This window comes from Lycorma delicatula, chromosome 4 (genome assembly GCF_047948215.1).
Source record: "Lycorma delicatula isolate Av1 chromosome 4, ASM4794821v1, whole genome shotgun sequence".
NCBI classification, from domain to species: Eukaryota; Metazoa; Arthropoda; class Insecta; order Hemiptera; family Fulgoridae; genus Lycorma; species Lycorma delicatula.
The window spans coordinates 69,210,671-69,232,437 of NC_134458.1; the positions used below are offsets into that span (position 1 = coordinate 69,210,671).

Genomic DNA, 21,767 nt, shown 5'->3' on the forward strand with positions numbered 1-21,767 from the left:
ATAAAAATTTCTTATGGAAACCGTACCAGATTAACTATATTATAATTTTCACTTTGAGTTTTGTGTCATCTGTATTATGTAAAAGTCAGTAGAGTGAATAGATTGGTTACATAGAAAAGAGATCAACCAGAAAGTAATAAACGTTTCAGTTATGAGTAAAAGTTAAAATAGACAATTCTATTTTCCAACTGGATCACCAGTGTCGATGATAAAATTATAATACAAAAAATTATTACTATTTTTTTTTGTTAATTCTCAAATTTTAGTAAACGCTCAATTCAGGTTCGTCAAAATATGAAATAGATTAAACGGGTTTTCGTTTTCACTTTTGTCTTTTTTTTTAATTTCAATGAATATAGTAAAATTAATACGTAAGTACATCACGAAAATATAAGAAATTAAATAATTCCAGTGGTTTTGTTTTTTAATTCCACGATGTACAAGTAAAAATAAGAAAGGCTGATTAGAAGTAACCATTCGAAATCTGAGTAATTCATTACAGAATTTAAGCGCCTAAACTCGCGTGGTTTATCAGAAATTAATTGTATTAATCGTGTACGCACGATTTACTTTATTTATTTATAACCTTATGTTTTTTCTTAAGAAATTTAGGTTTCGAACAGATTTTGTGACTTGCAAACCGAGAGAAGCAAAATTAAAAAAGCAGTTCATACTTATAAACATCAATTCTTTCAGCTGAACGATTAACAACACCTATTATTGTAATCTTTTGCCTGATAAAAACACTAATGATTTTTATTTTAACGTACAACGAAATAAACAGAATTCGTCTATTTTGTAAACGGTAAGTAGAAATGATAGCACTCAGAGAGCGATGGGTCTGTAATAGGTTGTGTGATCGTTACCGGGGGTTTTGGTGCAGATTGCGCCGGTCCGTAACCCGGTTCCGAGACAGAAATGAGCGGAGCGGCCGATACAGACACAAAACAGTCATCACGCACATACTCCTCTCTCAAAAGCTTCCTCTAAAGTGTTGTAGACATGAAACATCATCCTGTAACCGATCGATCGGTCCATGAAGGTAACAAATTCACTCTAATATCCATCCGTGCATTTACTTATCAACAGCGCAGTTCCGTCGTAATTCAATTTTAGTATTATTTTAGTAACTGTATAAGTGAATTAATTACAAATCGTTATCGTATAATTATTAAAGATATCACTTTTAAGTTTAATATTTTCATTTATTCTTTTACAACTATTTAAAAATATTAATTTTTCGGTATTTCGTAATTTCACAAAGATGTTTATTTAATTAAAAGTTAAAAACGGTAGCTCAATATACGCAAAACATTGTTTAATAATACAATACATTAAAAAAGCTGTATTATTTTTAATGATAGTTTTTTTTTTAAATATGTTTTACAATCATAAATTTTATTAATGTGAATTATTATTTAAAAAATCTTGATCTATATTAGAATATTTGAAGAGAAAATAACAAAAAAATACGTAATTGTATATACTGTAATAATCATTCAACTTTTTTTATCAGGGTTTATTAATATTTTTCAGTATAATAAAATATTTCCTTTGGATGTACAAAATATATCCGAATAAAAAATGACACGCTCTTACAATATAACAGAAAAAACAAAAGAAAACACATTGATTAGGATGATTTTAATTACCTTAATTATCCACTGTTTTCAATAACCAGACCTTCAACAAAACCAGTACGCTTTTTAAAAAATTAATTAAAAATATTTTTTGAAAGTTTCAAAACCAGCTTATGAAATTCTATTAATGATGTACATCTCATGTCCTCATTTATATATCAACCGTAACTTCAGGGAGGGTCTAATAAATTACTTAAAACTTAAAGAATTATTTTTTTGGTGATCTAATTTACTAAACATGAAAAAGTTAAATCTTAACAAAAATGAATCAGCTCGCTGATACTTAAAGAAAATGAAAGCCGATTACATTTATGATACATTTCAGATCGCTGTACGATACATGCAAGTTAATAACAGACTTGAAGAGTAAATAAAGTAACAATAATAGTTTTTGTTAACTTTTTCCATTTTACAGCTCGTTGTAATTTCATAGTTATAGACATAAATTGAAACATATTTCATGTCCTTAACTTAAAAAATATGTTAGTTTTTTTATATTTATTAGACTAGTTTGCTACTACTCTATTTGTTTTTCTCAAGGGAAAACTTTTAACCTCAAATGCCTTCTACGTGCTAAAACACATTTTATTTATATTCCAACTGTCTTCTTTTATAGTTTTTATTCTCTATACTTCCTTCTCCAGCTACATCAACTTACCTTGGGTTTTTAACATACCTTCAATCTACCTTATTCTTCTTTTTTTTATGATTCTGACAAACTTCTATCTTCTCAAGTTTCAAGTTTATCTTAAAACTTCTTCATTTTGAAAACTATCAAGCCATCTTTGAAATCAGATTTCAAAAGAATCTATTTACTGTCTTTCTGTATTGTCTTCTACACATTTTTCATCATCATAAATCGATAAATTGGATAAAAATATTAGCTATAATTTATTTCTAATTTATAAATTTGTTTAATATTAACTGACTTCTTTCCAAATGAAAGCTCTCCTGGCTTGTGCCACTTTAATTTTAAATATCTTTTATGCTTTATGCATCCACTCTAATTTTACTTTTTAAATAGTAAAATCCTGCAACTTTTGATAGATTATTTTTTCTCTTTAAATATTTAATTAATGAATTAATACATTACTAAATATTAATTAATTAGATATAATTAATTTAAATATAATGAAACTGAATACTGATTTAATTTCATCCTGTAAATATTGGTTTATTGAAACTGGTATTCATGTTTTAAGTAAATTTAATGTTTTTTAAGTAGCAAATATTTATATTCATACTTCCTGTCTTAGAGGAGGGTCATGCTTTTTAATTAGACAACATAAATTTTAAGGTCAGAACTTATCTTTGTAGATTTAATTAAGATTTTGAATCATGAATCATCAAACTCAAGACTTTGAGTTTGAAGGTTTTGAGAGATCGTTTACCAAAGTATCTTTGTTGAATACTCTAGTCTTATTGATCTGTAGAATATCTGCTTTCAATATTATTAATATAATTCTTGGAATTTTTAATAATCTATTGCAGTTTCAGTAACTAGAAGTAAAAAGAATTTTATTTAGGTAGCAGCTAACCTCAACATAAGTATCCTGAACAGCAATGGACAAGTAATTCACTTTATTGATTTAGCTGATATTTACAGCTTAGACATAAAGTCATAAATCAGCATAACAAAATGAGGTTTGCAATTTTACAAAATAATAAAATATTACATCACTTACTTTCTAAATACTCAAAAATAGAAATATTCACGGAGATCTTTATTCAAATATAAACCAGTCTCTTCTTAGATTAGATACTTCAAGTAGTATTGTTCTTGTTGGTGCTCATAGATCATAGATGAGACAGTAAACCACCCCAAGTAGTATATTATCTTTCTTACCCCCCCCCCCCCACCACTCTTTCATAATTCTTTATACTTTCTTTCCCATTATCAGTTCTGTAAGTGATGATCTCATCCTGCTAGATCCTCCATGGAAGGACATCAGGACTTTGATGATAAAACTAATCAATTAAGAAATCTGTTTAGTGTATGGAAAGGTTGTATAATTGATTTATGTTATGTTTGTTTAATTAATATATTGCTTTGTCAAATTTAGTATATAAATATTAAATTCTTCAAGTGTATTGAGTTTGTGGCTTTTACAAATTAGAATAATTTAAAATGATTATAAACAAAGAAATTCCCCTTTCTAAGAGGTGATTTGTACAGGTTGATTCTGGTGTTGTTTACAAAACTTCTATTTATTCTTTGTATTTGTGGATGCAAACTGGATACAGAATGTGCATTCAGTTCGTTCAAAATAGTATTCAGTTCAGTTACTGCACATAAAGTTATCACATAACACATAAAAAGTTAACACATAACATATATAATTATCTCACACAACATAAATATGCAGCCGTTTCACATACACTTCACTGCCTATTACGTACACCCTTATCAGCTGACTACTGTATTAAGCATTCAATGCAAAATAATATTTAATACACATTAACAGCTATGCATCTACACTCCTAGGAACCATATTACACAAAATACATTAAAAAAAACAACCAGTTTAAAAAAATAAGTAACGTTAAAATATCAAGAAGCACTCATTCAAAATCACAAACATATCGATAAAGAAGGTTATTATGTTTCTTTTAAACTATAAATAAAATACACAAAAATACACAATATATTTATAAATCACATACCTCTTGACAAACACACCAGCATAACACTTTACAAATTAAACTGCAAATATTGCTCTGAAGTACTACATAAACAGACAGGATCTCAAAATACAAGAAATAAAATACAAAAGACTAAAAATATCATATTACACAAAACATCAGTAAATCATCTCACAGAAACAGGACACATACAAAGATATCAATTTAAAAATTGCAATAATGACATGGTTGTGTTTTTCATCTCTGCAAAAAACTTACAAATTTACACCACATTTATACCAACACTTGAATATATTAAACTAACAACACTAAGTTGGCAAAAACAACTTATTTAATGAACAAAATAACGGATAAAATATGTTATTTAACTACATATTAAAAGAGTTACAACCTTATATTAGGCACCATTAACAACACTGATAACAATAACTCCAGTGAAGGATAATTAGCTCAAGAAAGAACTTACGGAGGAACTTCTCTTATGTCATTATATTTTGAAAGCGGGTTGTAATTTTTTTATTATTTTATAAAAGTCAAAATAAACTTTAGAACTATAGTTAGTAGCAGGACTTGCACTGATCATATTGATAAATTTTTGACAAATGAAGTAAATACTTTAAATACTGATTCAAAGTTTTCCGATCTTAATAATCTTTTTAAGTTACTTCTCTGTCAAAATCAAATATGACAGTGACCATAACTTTACTTTAGAAATCAATTTACAGTAAGAAATCTTTGATCATCATTTAATAAGATGTTTTATAGACCATTTAAGCAAATTGAACATGCCCTTGTGACTGTGATGTAATATAAATTTTTAGTAAATTTATGAATACAGAATCTTTGAATAAAGATCTCCTAAAATAATGTATTTTAAAATAGACAGGGGCAAAAGTAAGAGCTAGGTTACTAGTTATAAGGATGTCAATCAAATTAAAAGAATCCTTCATATAAATCTAAACTTAATAAAGATCCAAAAAAAAAAATTATTAAATCAGCTGAAAAGAATCAAAAGTAGTTTGGATGTAGTTAAAAAGAGGAATGTTCCTAAAACCCTAATCACAATAATTCAGATACTGCATGATGCATGTTTAAATTCTGTTGACAACGGAAGCGGCTACTCTTTGTGGTTTGAAACTAAGAGGGGAGTACAGCAATGAGATGCCCTATCTCCTCTTTTATTTATAATTTAATGGATGGAATAATGAAGCAATTAAAACCCAGAATAAGAGGTGATTTTAAGTTCTGGCATTTCTAGACGATATTTTTATATGGGGACACACTGTTGAAGAAATTCAAGAAAAACTGAATCTTTGAAATAATAAATTTAAATTATTTGGACCAAAACCCAGTAAAACTAAAACTGAGGTAATGGTGGTGGGAAGACAGTCTGATCCAGTTGAGATAAAATTATATCAAGAAAAATTGCAAACAGTACTACAGTTTTCTTACCTCAGAAACAATGTTGCAAAGAATGGCCCAGACAAATATGAAGTGACCAATAGGGTTAATAAAGGTTCTAATTTTTACCACTAAGTTAGGAAGCTGTTATGGGATGAAAAGATACCTAGGAAAGCAAAAAGCAAAAATGATAATGTTCAAATTCTACTTTTTACTAGTAATATGCTACAGTCTGGAGATCTGTGTACTAAACAAAAGAGACCTCAGTAGACAACAGTCAGCAGAAATGAAGTTCCAAAGAACAATAATTCAAAAAACAAGACGTGATAGAATTGAAAATGAGGATGTTAGACAAGTTGGATTCACAACTCTGCTGGCACAGTAGGAACAGCAAGACTAAGATGGTTTGGTCACATTGAAGTAGAGCACTGCAAATATGGTTGAATAAGGAATTACTAGGCAAGAGAAAAGTAGAAAGACCAAGGGAGAGATAGATTGACCAAATAAGCCGTGATATCAACCTATGGGGAACTTCACTTCCTGAAACAAAAATGGACAAGGTTTACCTGGACGAAATGAAATGGAAGAGGCTACCAAGCAACACCAGGAAACTGGAGTTGTACAATAATGATGATGATGATGATTTGAAGGTAATTAACAAAGAACTCGCTTTTAAAAAAAGATTGATTAATAGTCCTGAATTACTTTAGAAATGTAAAATTTGTTAAGTACAGCTGTAAATGTATATTTCAATGATAATTTCATGAATGTTATCACAAAATTAAATATGGTATCAATAGCAGTTTCAATGGATTAAGAATGTTGCATGAATTATTTATATTGTAAACTTTGTGCAAGCAAGGTTTTAGATCATTGTGTTATTAGGATATTTAATTACAAATATTTTTTTTTATAGATTTTTGTCTCATGCATTTAATACAACTTCACATAAACTGTTATTTGCCTAATTAGAGATGCTTAGAATAAGAATTATCAATAAGAATGAATATATTTTTTATTTATGTAGCAGATGTCAGTTACTGATACCTAAGGAAAAGAAATTGCCAACAAATATAGTATTGTGGTATATTGCAAGAAGTAGTGTTCCTGAGCCTTTTAAATTGTTTGTTGTTTATGTTGTATGTTAATGATGAATACAAAATGAAAAATGTCAAGGTACTTAATTTAGCTGATAACACTACTGCTTTCATTTGGGGGATCAGATATCATTAACTTTTCACTAATTTGTCCATTTTTGTAGATAATGTTTCATTTTTTAAAATGATCTTTTAATTATTAATTTTAATAAAAGCAGTTTATTGTGTTTTTATTTATTACCTGCAATAATGATAATTTTTTTAATAATAAATCATATTAAGATAGGATACTTTATTGTAAAATTAAGTATATCCCAAACTTCTTTGGGTTACTGCTGATAGAAACCTTTTTAGGAAACACTAAATAAATATTTCTTGCAAAAAGATATCCAAATCTGTTTTAAGTGTATGTACTTATGTTTTGTGTTTAACTTGTGAACAGTAATGTAAAGTTTATTTTGGTATAGTTTATTCTAGTTTATTGGTATTGAAGTGTGGAGAGGTGCTCCAGATAAATATATAAATAGAATTTTTATTCTTCAGAAAACTGTCAGGGTTCTGTATACCTTAAAATATAATGACTCTTGTAAAGATGTATTTGTAAACAAAAATTTACTTACACTTCTTTCATTATTATATTTATAAAACTATTTTAATAGTGATGAAATGGAGAATAAACAAAATAAGGTCGCTCACAGCTATAATATAACAAGGTTAAGTGTTTAGGTGATTATCAAATGTCTATACATGAATTAAAAGCTACATCGCTGGAATAAAATTTTATAAGATTTTGCAGTGTTTAAAGTAATTATGTGAAAATAACTTTAACAATGCTTTAAAATAATATCTCATTTCAAAAGGCAACTGTTCTGAGGATGATTATTTTTACAATTAGAAGACTAATTAATATCTGATTTATCTTTTCAAAAAATTATTTAAATTGACTAACAGGTATACACTTGGGTCCAACATTCTTACAGATTGTATATAGTAGTATTTAGTTTATACATATATATTAACTTGGCATTTTCTGAAAGCCAATGTATTTGTCAATGAAAATTATTGTTATTATTCCTGTCTTCAAACTGGATAGTGGTGGCTCCTACTAAATCACTTAGCTATTAGCTTCCTGTCCTCTGAAATCATGTCTTCTTTCTTATTTTCTTCTTACATGCAATTTGACTCTCTGTACGCATTGTCTTTAACTGCTTTTAACCTCTAAAAAGAGCATAAAGGTGAGTATAGGTCTCTTCTTCTTCTCATGCAACAACTTCATGTCATCACCCCAAAAAAAAGGCACCTTCTTAGGTTTTATTCTTCTTTTCTTTATGAGGAATAAAATAAAGTTAGTATGGTCCTGCTGAGTGACCTGTCCTTTACATATTACAGGTTAAAATTATTCAAATAGCATTATCACAGCAATGTTCTTAACCAACTAATTAATCATTTTTCAATTAAAATAACGTTTAATTAATATAACTCATTATCCATGCAAATTTTATACTCTTTTCAGAGAATACTACTGTAATGATTAAATATTTGGAATTGAATGAATGTTTGAGTTAAGTTCCAACACAAAGTAAATCTCAACATATCAGAAATGTTTCAGTAATCAATTATACTAAAACCAAAATATTTTGTTGTAAATTAGCAGATGTTGAGCCATCTTTGAGTATGAATACTTTTGAATCAGATAGTTTTCTCAACTTAAAGATTGTCAGGAACTTGATTCAGAAAATCCATATGAAGCAAGTGACACAATGAATTTTTTCTACCTGTTTTACCTTACATGTAATTTCCTAGAATGTTTCAATAGATATAAAACTTAGGTTTTACTGTGTAATACACCCAACTCTATTATGTAGAATAACTATATGGAGATATTAAGGAAAGCGTCTCTATATAGTGAAATGTTCTATTCTTTTTTTATTCTAAGTTTCTCTTTTTATTTAAAAGAGTTTATATTTAAATGCATGGATTATACTTTCAGACAATATTTTCAAAGCTAATTTCATGCCTCCTATGCAGTCAATTTTTTATTTTTGTTTTGTTTTTGAGACATACACAACCTCTGATGATTATGTACAATTCATGTTATAAATAAAACTCTTATAAATTTTAAATATAATTTTTTATTCATGTATTGTTCAGCAAAGTGTTATATTCACACATATGCATACAAACACACTTGCACTTATACACAGTTTTTTCAGAAGTTATTATTCTAGAACCAATTGTATATATTTTTTAAATAGGTGAATGATTCGAGGGCGACTGTGTGCCGTTGGAATTTTGATTAGTGTTTACTTAGCAGGTGTACTTCTTTTATCATCAGTTACTCTACAAAATCAGCAAAGTAAGGTAGGTATATTGTTTTTGTAGATTATAATTAATTTAAGGAATTTTTTTAACAATACCTATGAAACATTCATTAAGTAAATAAATAATTTCTTATCGCAGAATATAAAGATAACTCAATGTGTTATACTGAGGTTGTGTATATATATATATATATATATATCAAAAATTCAATTAAATAAATAACCTAGTGAAATAAGAGAGAGATTTTGAAGGAGATGGTCTTATAAAAACTGCAACAGATTGCAGCGCTGGTATAAATTAATATGCAATTTTCGTATTTTAGTATTTCTATTTTGGAATTTTTATTATGCAATAACAGTATTATTTCAATCACGACTGTGGATGCAGGATCCCATGAAAGTATTTTCAGGATTAATCCATTTGAAGTGTCCTAAAAAAGCATAAGCTGATTGCTTGACCAATTCAAAAAAAATTGAAACTTACCCACTTGTTTTCTACATGCTTCAGGACCTTAAAGCTACTTTTTAAAATTTTTTATTTAAGCAGTTTACCAGTGATGGCCATTTTTGTTATGATGCTTACACCTATTTTTGTGATTGTAAGGGTTTACGGAAAACATCATAACCAAAAAGCTATTGGTTCTGGATGGATGAAACAAAACGCAATTTATTCATATTTTCTGTAGGTAAAAGACTGGTTCAGTGGTTTATTTACCAATCTCTCTTCTTTCTATGAGAAAATTATCAATAAAGTTGCACATGAAAAACTGTGAAATTTCACTTTTGGTAATTTTTTCAAGAGGCAGGGATGACATTACAGTTTGAATTATTTTTTTATATGTAGGTATATGATAGTAGTATATATATATATATATATATATATATATATATATAGTATATTATAGTTTACTATAAATAAAATGAATGGTGATATACTTACCCCTAAATTTTTATGAATTTTTGAAAACTAATTTTTTTTTTTTTAAATTCAGATTTTGGCTTCAAATAACTCTGATGGGGCTGGTGATAAAAATCTCAAATTTGCACAACTTACAGTGATTTTTAGATGTTTATGGCAAATAAAAAATGTTCTTGTGTATTGTGCTAATAAAAAAAGTTATAACCTTTCTAAATCATGAAAAACCTATAAAAAGTGATACCATTTTGACTCACTAAATAAGTGCTTCAAGGGGGTTTCTTGTTTTCTTTGCACTTTACATTTTTTATATTTAGCCCCTACATTGTTAAAGTTGATGTTTTAAATATTTTTAAAATAGTTTTTTTTTAAATTATTAATGATAGGTCTTACTTTAATGATAACTTAACCAATACCAGTAACCTAATACAAATTTGATTCAAAAATGCTTGTAAAACTGAGATTTCAATTAGTAGCCTACATTTTTTTTTAAGAATTCATTTTTATTTTTATACTAGTTTTTTTGTAAACACTATCAAAGAAAAAATAAATTGCAGCAAAATTTTAATTATTCTTCATTGAAATAGCCTGTTTTTGTAGCAATGAAAGGTTATTGTTTAGTGTGATTAACCAACAGCTGTGATGGCTCTTCTGATAATTCTCTTGAAATTGTGTGTGAACGACCCTCATTCTAGTTAGTTCAAGTGATGTAAACTTTCTCAGGACTTTGCGGATTGGCACACACACTTTGTCTTGTTGAGACTTTTGAAATGATGTACGTGGTCCAGCTGGGTGGAAAAAATGAACCTGCACATAGTCATTTACGAGGCTAATATCTACTACTCCTATCCACCATTGATCATCATACACACAAGCAATAGAGTCTTTTTCCTTAAGTGAAAGTGATACTATACTTGACACAGGATGTTCTTCATAGTCCTTGGAGTCTGAAATAAAGTAGCATCTTACAATGCCTTCTGACACAGGAACATACTTGTGGTAGCTTCTAGTAGCAACAACTCTTTTACAGCAGTCAAAATGGTTTTTTAGAGTTTCTGAAATCTTAGCTATCTCATCTGATTTAATAAAAAAATACTTGATGTTTTTCAGCTTGTGATTACAAAATAAATACATTTCATCAACGTTTAGTATCTGACTGTTTAATGGCCTTCGCAGGCTTGCCTTTACCACGTTTTGTTGTTCGTCCCACACCATCACAGGCGTTTTTCCCATGGGATGATCCAAAGCAGTGCCATTCAACTTCAAGGTCAAAGTGTTTTTTGTGACTGCACAAATAAGCAAAATTCTTTTTATTTTTATAGTGACTTACTATTTAACTAAATTTGACTTAAATTTAACTAAATTTAAATTTGGAAAAATGTGTTCTTTAAGAGCTTACTCTAATATTATTTGTTTTATTTTTTTCTTAACTGTTTTTTTATGAGTTCTCAAAGGGTCACAACAGAACTGTCCATACAGGTGACTGAATTTTGACAAAAACGTTTTTTCATTATCTTTACAAACACTAGTGACATCTGAATTAACACGTAAAAAAATAAGTTGGTTTTCATCACTAAATTCACAAATTTTAATAAGTTCTTTTGGCACTGGACCATACACTGTTTTATGACACTCTTCATTCACATAAATTCCTATGGAACATTGTTCTTCCATTGTTTTATGTGAAATTACTTGAAAATAATGTAAAAATTTAATTGATTTTAAAATTTGCAAATATAATATTAAGTAAAACTTATTTATTTAATAAACACTTCCAAACACAGTGTGAAATTTGAGATGCTCGGTAAAGATCTGAACAGGTCACTGAATAATGTCCAACTGACCAAACTGCAAAGCTAAATGATACAACAAGCATAAATGAGCATGTTGCAGCATGAATTTTCCTGACGGCTGGAAATGACTTCAAGCGCCTGTTGCAACATGAACACTGCAGTTGAATGGTTCAAACTTTACAAGACTATTTCAACTATAGTAATAAGTACAAAAATATTAAAGTGCCAAGAAGACAGGGAACCCCCTTGAAGCACGTATTTAGTGAGTCGAAATGGTATTGCTTTTAACAGGTTTTTCATGATTTTGAGAGGTTATTTTTTTATTAGTACAATACACAAGAACCTTTTTTATTTAGCATAAACATCTACAAAAACACACTGTCCAGATTTGAGATTTTTATCACCAGTCCCATCAGAGTTATTTGAGGTCAAAATTTGAATTTAAAAAAAAATTAATTTTCAAAAATTCATAAAAATTTAGGGGTAAGTATATCACCATTAATATTATTTATACTAAAACTGCTAATATATATAGCTACATATAAAAATTAATTCAAGCTGTGTATGCCATCCCTGCCTCTTGAAAAAATTACCAAAAGTGAAATTTCATTGTTTTTCATGTTCAACTTTATTGGTAATTTTCTCATAGAAAGAAGAGAGATAGTAAATTAACCACTAAACCAGTCTTTTACCTTGAGAAAATATGAATAAATTGCGTTTTGTTTCATCCTTCCAGGACCAATAATTTTTTAGTTATGAATTTTTCCATAAACCCTTACAATCACAAAAATAGGTGTGCAAACCGTAACAAAAATGGCCATCACAGGTAAACTGCTTAAATAAAAAATTTTTTAAAAGTAGTTTTAAGGTCCTGAGACATGTAGGAAACAAGTGGGTAAGTTTCAATTTTTTTGAATTGGTCAAGCAACCAACTTATGCTTTTTTTGAGAAACTTCAAATGGATTGACCCTACATGAAAAATTAAAGCAAGATATATCTCATTATTCTGTACTAGGTGGTTTATTTAACAGAATTTATATATACTACAGAGAGTAAATATGAATCTTTAGCTCTTGGTAATGTTGCTATTAAAATATACTCTAAAACACAAGATCATACAGCAGACTAATAAGACACACTTATGTGTACAATATCTCAATAGTATACAAATTAAACTGCAGTAACTGTAAGCATCAGACCTAGCAGACTTAACAAAAACTCAATCACAGACATAATAAACATAACAAATATATGCAAACATCTCACATAATAAAACAAGTTTAACAAATTGCTACAAATAAATGAAGACTTCCAAACAAATTTATAATCTGCATTAGCAATATTTCACACATAATATAAAATAAAATAAAACATGTAACAACATTAAAAAGCCATAAACTCAGCACACTAGAACAATAAGAAATTCACAACATAATTTGGTATAAATAGGATAGTAAACAAACAAATATAATGTAGATGAAGAGTAATATATAACCATACACTTAGGGCATTTCTAAACAACTTAAAATAACCACCATTGAAAAAAAACATCAATGATTAAGTAGCTAAAATAAAAGGTCACAAAGATTTCTAAGTTTTCCATATGTTTAGAAATGAGTCATTTAATTACATTTGTTTATTTATTTACTACTTATACACAGTTAACTAAAACTAACTGCATTAGATGCAGTGTAGATGTAATTTCTCCATGTCCGAAATACATTAGTACGTAATAGTAATCCAGTTTCATTTGTTTGAGGAGAGATAGAAATTGTTAGATTTGATTAGCTCACTGAGTAGATGGATTTTTATTGAATATTACAAATAATTTGTAATAAAATAATCTGAATATAAAATAAATAAAAAAGTGTAAGTTATACAAATTATTGGTAAATATGTATGAATGAATTTATCATTCCTATATATTTGTAAATTAAGAATGGTACAATTATTTATTCAAATTTTTAAAGAGCAGGCAACTAGATTGGTCGGGATCTGGTGGAGAGGGTGGATCACGTGCAGCTGCTTCTAACCTGCACTGGTGCCAACCTCTGCACTTTACAGCAAATCCAGAGCTGCGACCAGTTATTGCCCTAGCTTCATTTCCTGGAAGTGGCAACACATGGCTACGATACCTCTTACAACAAGCCACAGGTAATACAAATATAATTTCTTATTTACATACCACATTTACTATTTGAACAAAACTGATTAATTCATTCATATATTTTGGAAGTTTCCAGGTATTTTGTGAGCTTTCTTGAATGGACTCTGTAAGCTGCTGTCATTTGTTTGTGTAACGACTGTAGTTTATTACCTGCATGGATCAACAGGATAGGATCTGTTAATCAAAATCCAACAAGAGAATTGTGGCTGAAGACAATATTGAGGAGCGTTAGTGACTGATTTGGCTGGCCCTCAAACTATTAACAAGCCAGATAGAAATAAACCATCTACGCCACTCCAACATATTTGAATGTGATGATTAATACTAAATTAACGATGTAACATCAATAAGAATATTAGTATAATTTTCAATTATGCTATAAATTTTACCACCTTATAGCAAAGCTCTCGTATAGTAGTGGCTTAGCATGTAGTTGTGTGACTGTACATTTGGCTCATTGAAGAAGGTAATGGGAAACCGCTTCTCACACTTTCCCTAGTAAATCTGGCAAGGGATGCTTACTGTTCTTAAGGAAAGCTCTGTTATTTTTGGGAATAAGTTGTGACTCATGTCAGGCAACATATAACCATTACAGTTTTACCACTTAACATACATGCATAGCAAATCTGTTACTGCTATTACTGTTCATTACTTAACAGCAATATTTCTTCATGACTCTCTTATAGTAACTTCTTATGGAATGTAAGAGATTTAATGATTTTATAAACAAATTATTTGATAAGAAATATGTTATTAAATATAATGTAATATTTGCAGAGATTTTAACTAATATTCTGTATTTCTTGAGCTATGTAAACTGATTAAATTGTAAGATGAAGAATTATCTGTAGAAAAAAATATTGATTATTTTTATGTGAAAGGAAACTTTCATACAATCTTTTTTGCACGTATAGATTAAGTTTGATTAAAAAATTTTTTTTAAACAATTTAAGTGTCATCACTTCAATATGTCCTAGCTACAAAATGATTATATGAGGTACTTGTTTACTTAAAGAAGAAAGTGAACCCATAGTTGTTTTAAGGTTTTACAGTAACTCATTATCACCTGTCAAGTGCACACAGTGTATAAGGCAAATTTTCCATGTATATGAGGCAATTCCTGTGGTGAACAGAGTGAGTGTGCCACTATTATGGCTGATGATCATTTAAATTTGGCATTATTAAATGCAATAATACAGTCAACTCAGTAAAACCCACAGGAGATCAATTTATTCTCTAATTTCTATAAGATGACTGGCGTAGCATGCATTTTGTTCTTAAAACATTGATTTGTTTCTGTTAGGTTTGACATATGTCTTATTTCATAGTACCTTTGTAGTTATGTCGCTAACAGACAGTTTATTAAACATAGTATTGAATTGTAGAAATTGTATTTTTACTTCGCTTCATTTTATTTTCCAAGATGCTACAGTTTAAAAATTTCTGAGAATACTACACTATCAGATTGTTAGTACATGGAGATAACTTTCTGGTGTTCAATTACTAAAGACTATGCAAGAAATGAGAAATTAGATTAGTAAAAATGACTGTGAATAGTTTAGCTCTGATGGGTCCATTGATAAAAATGTTTCTAAATAATTTGAAAATGAGCTATTTATAAATTTTAATATCTATAAAATTTAATCATGCTTTGTCATGATATTCATTAAATTTTATTCCTTTTATTGCAGAGAGTTACAAGACTGAGAAATACGTGAGTTACTATTCATATGATACAACTTTCTGTACCTTATGGGTTCTTAAGTGTCACCACAAACATCTTTATTAATGAAATTCAGTTGGTGTTACAGAAAAAAGTGGTATCTTAATTTCAACAATAATATTCAATAAATACACTAGAATATTCCCCATAAAAATCTTTATAAAATTAAATTATTATTTAGAACTGGATAAAACTGCACTAAAGAAGGGTAATAAGAGAAGTACATAAACATGTTAACAAAATAATATGAATTCTAATAATATTCTAATAATAATTAGAATATTATTTTTTACTTAGAAAAAAATTATTTTATTTTAATTTTTAGTTTGATTGTATAAAGTTATTTTGGCAAGAGATACAAAATTTATAATGAACAAAAATAAATATAATTGCAATTTCAACATGTCTTTTACAGGTATCTATACAGGCTCAGTGTACAAAGATTATGGCCTTTTAAAGAATGGTTTTCCAGCAGAGTCTGTTATGAATGGGAGTGTAAGTGTTGTAAAAACACACGAATGGGGACCAGCAGCACGGAAGCACTTTGATTCTGCAGTACTTCTGGTAAGAGCACCAGGACCAGCTATTCAAGCAGAGTTCAACAGACAGAGTGGAGGTCATATTGGATATGCATCTCCAGACAGATACAAACGAAATAAAGGACGATGTCAGTACTGATAAATGCAATTTTTAATCATTCTTTTCAAAATGTATCTTAGTTACTGAATTATAAATTTTAATTTATTCTAGGATGACAATGCTTTGGTTTATTGCAACTATGATTTTTGAATAAAAATTTAATTTTATTGAGAAATGTTTCAATTTTTTACAAAGATGTATTTCTCAGACACTGTAGAATATGAAAATAGAACCGACCTGGAACCAGGAATACTTTTAATTTCTTCTCATTTGTATACTATAAACTAGTGGTGGAATTTAACAGGAATTTATTGGTGAATCCAGTACAATTATAGGCCAACCTAATACACAAAACTACATTAACAACTTCAGTAAAAATGAAAATCCAGATTAAACCTGAACTTTTGAAAACAAATTTGCAGAATTATAGTAATCTGTAGAATGTAAATATAAAGTGTTATTATTTCACAGCAAACAATAAATTTATCAATGATAAATTAATTGGAAGGAAGTATGATTTAGATTTTTTTAAAAGTCCCACTGCATCTTTTCTCTTCAACCACAAATCAATTTTAGTTCATAACATTAAATTTGACAAACACAAGAGGAAATTTTTAACTGGTTTATACTGTTATATCGAAAATTTACCTAAACAAATTTCAAGGACTCTACCCCTCTCTGAAGGAGATATTTTCTTACTGAGGGTAAATTCAAGTACTTAGTACAAAGATTATAGCAGAAAATATGCACACTGGTTTAGTTTATATTATTTTTTTTTAATGTTGATGGGCCAGTTTTTTCCTTTATCACAGAAGTTGGTTTACAAATTTTTTTTCAGTTTTAAGATTAATTATATAAACAATAAAATTTTTGCATCAGAATCACTGGAATTTATAATCAGTTTGATTTGCATAATTTTTTTATTATAAATACTAATGCTTTTGCTGTAATCTGAACACAAAAGTATTAGTGTTCACAAAAGAGTTAAGACAACAAATCGGGGTCTTATTTTTACTCAAATAGGGAGGAATTTTCCTCCTCAAAAAAAATCTCTCATTTACCAAGAAGGCATGAGCATGGGCTACACAGCATACAGAAACCAGCTGTTAGTATTCCTGTAAATGAAATACTTATTGCAGACTTTTAAACAAAACAAATTAACAACTGATTTTTCATTTATCTATAGAGAAAATTCTCTTTGAATCTGTCTTTCAGTTCTTTTTTAGTCTGGAACAAGCATATTTTAGGTGTTAAGAGTAATGCAGTAGATGATTCTGCAACGAAGGTGCTTTAAACTGAAGCAACAATTGCAGGATAATTCTGAAAGAAGTGTCTGCAAAAACTCTTTAAAAAAGTTTAAAGTGAGTTGTTTGAATTAATTTAGTGTCATACGAATACTTATTCATTACACGGGTGTTACTTTGAAATTTTTTTCTGCTAGAAAGCATACGTATTACAAAACAGTAATAAATGTATTTTATACCTTTGTATATGCAATAATGATTACTGGAATAATTTACTTGAATTAACTTTTATGCCTATAACCATAACAAAACTTAACAAATACTGTCATCACACATCTATGTAGGCATACAATTGGAAACTCATTAAAGTAAATTTATAGGATTATTTAAGATAATTAGAAAATATTATTATGATCAGACTATAGTTCTTTGCATTATTCCTCTGTTAAAAAATGTTCTATGATATTCCTTGATTATTGATTGACATAAAGTCACTTACGGCTAATTTGTGTAGCCTTTATTACAACAAATAAAGTTAAAGAATCCTTCATCAATTATCCAATTATAAAAAAAGCAAGTCAACACTATGTAAATTCATTCATTAATTTCAAATAGAAGAAAGTCATTCTTTTTATCCACAAAATGATTGTTGATGGAAGGGGTCACTTCTGCCAAATATATCACAGTGTTTTCTTTTTAGTGTTGTATTCTTTTATTACTGTAAACCCAGTTCAGTTCCTATTAACATGTACCACATATTTACTCTCCTAATATTGTTAATAACTAAACCTCCTTATGTTATACCACTTATATGTAGCTACAACAAGACCAGAAAAAAACATTGAAGTAGTCCTGTAGAATGAATAAGTAGCACCATATTTTTTAATGCTCATTGTATAAGTTCATTTATAAGAAAAAACAAAAGTTCAGCACTTTTAGCTATATAATAAGACTGAAATTAAATAATATTAGAAACAGCTTGTAAATGGATGAGTAACTTTATTTACAAAAAATGCTACTAACATACTCTAGTAGGAAAGTGTTATGCCTACTTAACAACTCTACTCAAATGGCACCCTTGCACTTTTTTTCAAAAAGATCCAGCTAAATCCCTCCTACCTAATCCCAAAAACTAGAAAAATAAGTATGAAAGAAGGTTTTATCAAAGAATTTTAAAAAATACAGACATTACAGAAATAGGGACAGCTGTTGATGAAAATATATTCATTAAATTTCTATTCACAATTGGCTATGAAATACATTTAATAAAAACTAAAAGTAAACAATTATGAAACTGACTGAGTTAAAAAATTAATCTTAACGCCACGATTGCAAACAATACTATAGAGATACTAAATTGAGTAATAATTACAGTTTATTCCAAAAAAAACCTTACATAAAATTATAGACAGCCCTAAATTTCACATACACAACTTTTAAATTGAAACTTATTCCACCAGAATATGTACAGTAGTTAATCCTATCAAATGACAATAGCAGTGGCTTATTCAAACATACACAGAAGAAATTTAGGTTTCAAGATCAGATGTTTTAAAACTGTTGAGAACAGGAGTTATGCATATTTTTTTTCTAAATACGAGTGAATATGCACACTTCATATCAAAGTCATAAAACAATGAAATTTTATATTAACAAAAGAAAATGCCTACATTTGAAAATGTTACGCAGATATAGGAGTACTTCAGCCCAGCAGAAAATGTAATATTATTATCTTCAACCTATAATTTTGGAAATTGTTTCAATACACTCAGTCAAATGTATAATTATACTGTTACAGACTGGCAGCAGTTTGTGATGGACAAGTTATCTGCATGGAGAAACATGAATCTAGACTGGTTACGTAATTTCACTGGACCGACTCACGTGATAGTTTATGAGCAGCTTGTTGCTGATATAGAATTCACATTACGTTCTCTCCTAGAATTTGTAAAACTGCCGGTAACTGAACAACAAATGAGATGTGCACTAGAAAGAAGAGAAGGAATTTACAGACGTAAAAGACGCATTTTTAATATAGATCCTTACACATCTTCCATGAAAATGATGCTTAAAATTGAGCAAGAAAAGGTTTTGCAGGAGATTAAAGTGCACCTTAATAAATTGTAATAATTATTATTAAGTGTCCAATCATATTTGATTAATTTCACTGCCAATTTTTGTTGTGTTTTTTTTTTTTTAATTTTATATGCAAACAAACAAATGCATATAGCTTACATGAAAAAGAGTAAAGAATGTATAATTAAAAAAAAAAAAACCACAAACAAAAATAAAACATGAGAGGCCGTTAAAACTCATTGAGTGTCGTGTCAGACTTTCACAGCACAATAATGGCAGTACAAAGATGATCAACAGTTAATTTAAAAGAAAGAGACATAAAACTAACAGTTAATCAGAATTTATACTTTCTAACTGAATATAATATTGAAATAATATTGTAATGCTAATAAAAACATTATATTAACATAGAGACAACTATATTTCTAAAAATTTAGGAACTTAGCAATAAATTCAATTTCAGCAATTGTACATAAAAATAACTTCAATAGGTTAACAACAATAGGCTAGGTTAACTTCTAACAATAGAAGATTAACTTCAATAGGCTAACAAACAAAATTTTCTAATATGAATAAATGACAATCCTTTAAATCATGAGTACACAGGATTCAAAACAATTACATAAAATTGTTTTTTCAAGAGTAGATGTGTAATCGTGTTGCAAACACACAATGAAATAATTATTACTATTCCCAAAATCTCCTTCTTATAAAGTTAAAAACTCCTTAGCTTGTCAGTGAATGCTGATCAAGAACCTTTTAATAATAATTTGCTAGTAGAAATAACAGGGGGTATATTTTAATAGTTAAAAGATAACAAATACTATTTTTAAGAAATTACAAATAATAAAATTAAACAATATTTAAAAAACCATTCTTAAATATAAATATTTATAAAATAAGTTTAGTCATTTGTAGTACTGCAGATAACAACTTAACTGATTCTATATTACAGTCACTCCAAAGACAAGTTACATGTTCTGTTATAGGCAGGGTACAGGGAGGATATGCACTAAACAGTTTACTAAGCTGCCTGGCATTGTATGTGTACTCTGAACAACAGCTTTGTCAGCTTGCAAATGAGACAAATTGCCAGGAGTCGGTGTCTCTTAGAACAGGTGTAGTTTGTCAAAAAGAGACAGATTCATATTTACCTCATATTTATAAATAATTTTTCCTCATGTAATCATAATAGAACCCTGGTAATGTGGAATATGTTTTTAATGTGACATCAGTTCTTTACTAAGTGAATTATTTTTAAAATTTACAAATTTATTTATTAATTTTTTTTTACTTCAGCTAAAAATGTAGATTATGTTATATTTTAGTTAGTATTTCTTTAAAAATTAAAATACAATAATTTTTTTACTTTAATTTTATTAACCAGGTGTAATTGTTGATAATTATTGAGAAATTTGTTATAGTCTATGACGATAAGCAACAGTTATGGAATATACATGAATCAATTTACACAAGATGTCTGAATGCTTTTTCAGATGCTGGTATATACAGCAAAACAAAAAAAATTAAAATCAATTCCAGGTTCTTTACCCAGTCTTTTCGTCAATTTCATTCATGAAAGGTTTGGGGAGAGAAAAGTAGTCTAAATTTTGCTATTTGCCACTGAGAAGGTATACACAGTAATATCAGTTGATGAAGTTAGATATTTTACAACAAGCATTATTTAAATTGATAAATACTGAAAGAAAAGAAGTTATAATTTGGATATTTCATTGGTAAAATGCAAAGAATGACTTTTAAAGGGATACAGACTGTTAGATAAAAGATTCAAAAGATAATCTGCCCAACTAAAAACGTCAGACATTTTAATTTCGGTGGATGTAAGTCATCATTATTTCTTTTTGAATCTGAAACTGATATAAGACAACAGAAACAAAATGAATGGAACAAAGAATGGATAAATGGACAAAAAGAGTGCTTAGGAATAGGTAAGACAAGAAATGCTCATAAAATTTTATAAAGCAACATCAATTCCTTCTTATTTTATTGGCATTAAGAAATGGACAATGAAGTTAGCTCATAAGCAGAGGCTACAAAGTGCAGAAACAAGATTTCTACAGAGGTGAAATGGGATGCAAGAAAGATA

The 21,767-nt window shown here is 28.4% G+C and overlaps 1 protein-coding gene across 1 annotated transcript; it reads left to right on the forward strand.

Annotated features, from left to right (window-relative positions):
• Window positions 1–913: 913 nt before the first annotated feature.
• LOC142322637 (WSCD family member AAEL009094) lies at window positions 914–19,711 on the forward strand. Its single transcript, XM_075361716.1, has 5 exons — window positions 914–1,042; window positions 9,037–9,142; window positions 13,782–13,965; window positions 16,117–16,368; window positions 19,383–19,711. Exons 2-5 carry the CDS (start codon window positions 9,041–9,043, stop codon window positions 19,709–19,711), a joined length of 867 nt encoding a protein of 288 aa, XP_075217831.1. The 5' UTR covers window positions 914–1,042; window positions 9,037–9,040.
• Window positions 19,712–21,767: the final 2,056 nt, after the last annotated feature.

Bases quoted from the DNA above. Each gene is read 5' to 3' on its own strand.
- LOC142322637 (XM_075361716.1), top strand. From the start codon at position 9,041: ATGATTCGAGGGCGACTGTGTGCCGTTGGAATTTTGATTAGTGTTTAC. The intron at 9,143-13,781 runs GTAGGTATATTG...AAATTTTTAAAG, and splicing joins TACAAAATCAGCAAAGTAAG to AGCAGGCAACTAGATTGGTC. The intron at 13,966-16,116 runs GTAATACAAATA...TGTCTTTTACAG, and splicing joins CCTCTTACAACAAGCCACAG to GTATCTATACAGGCTCAGTG.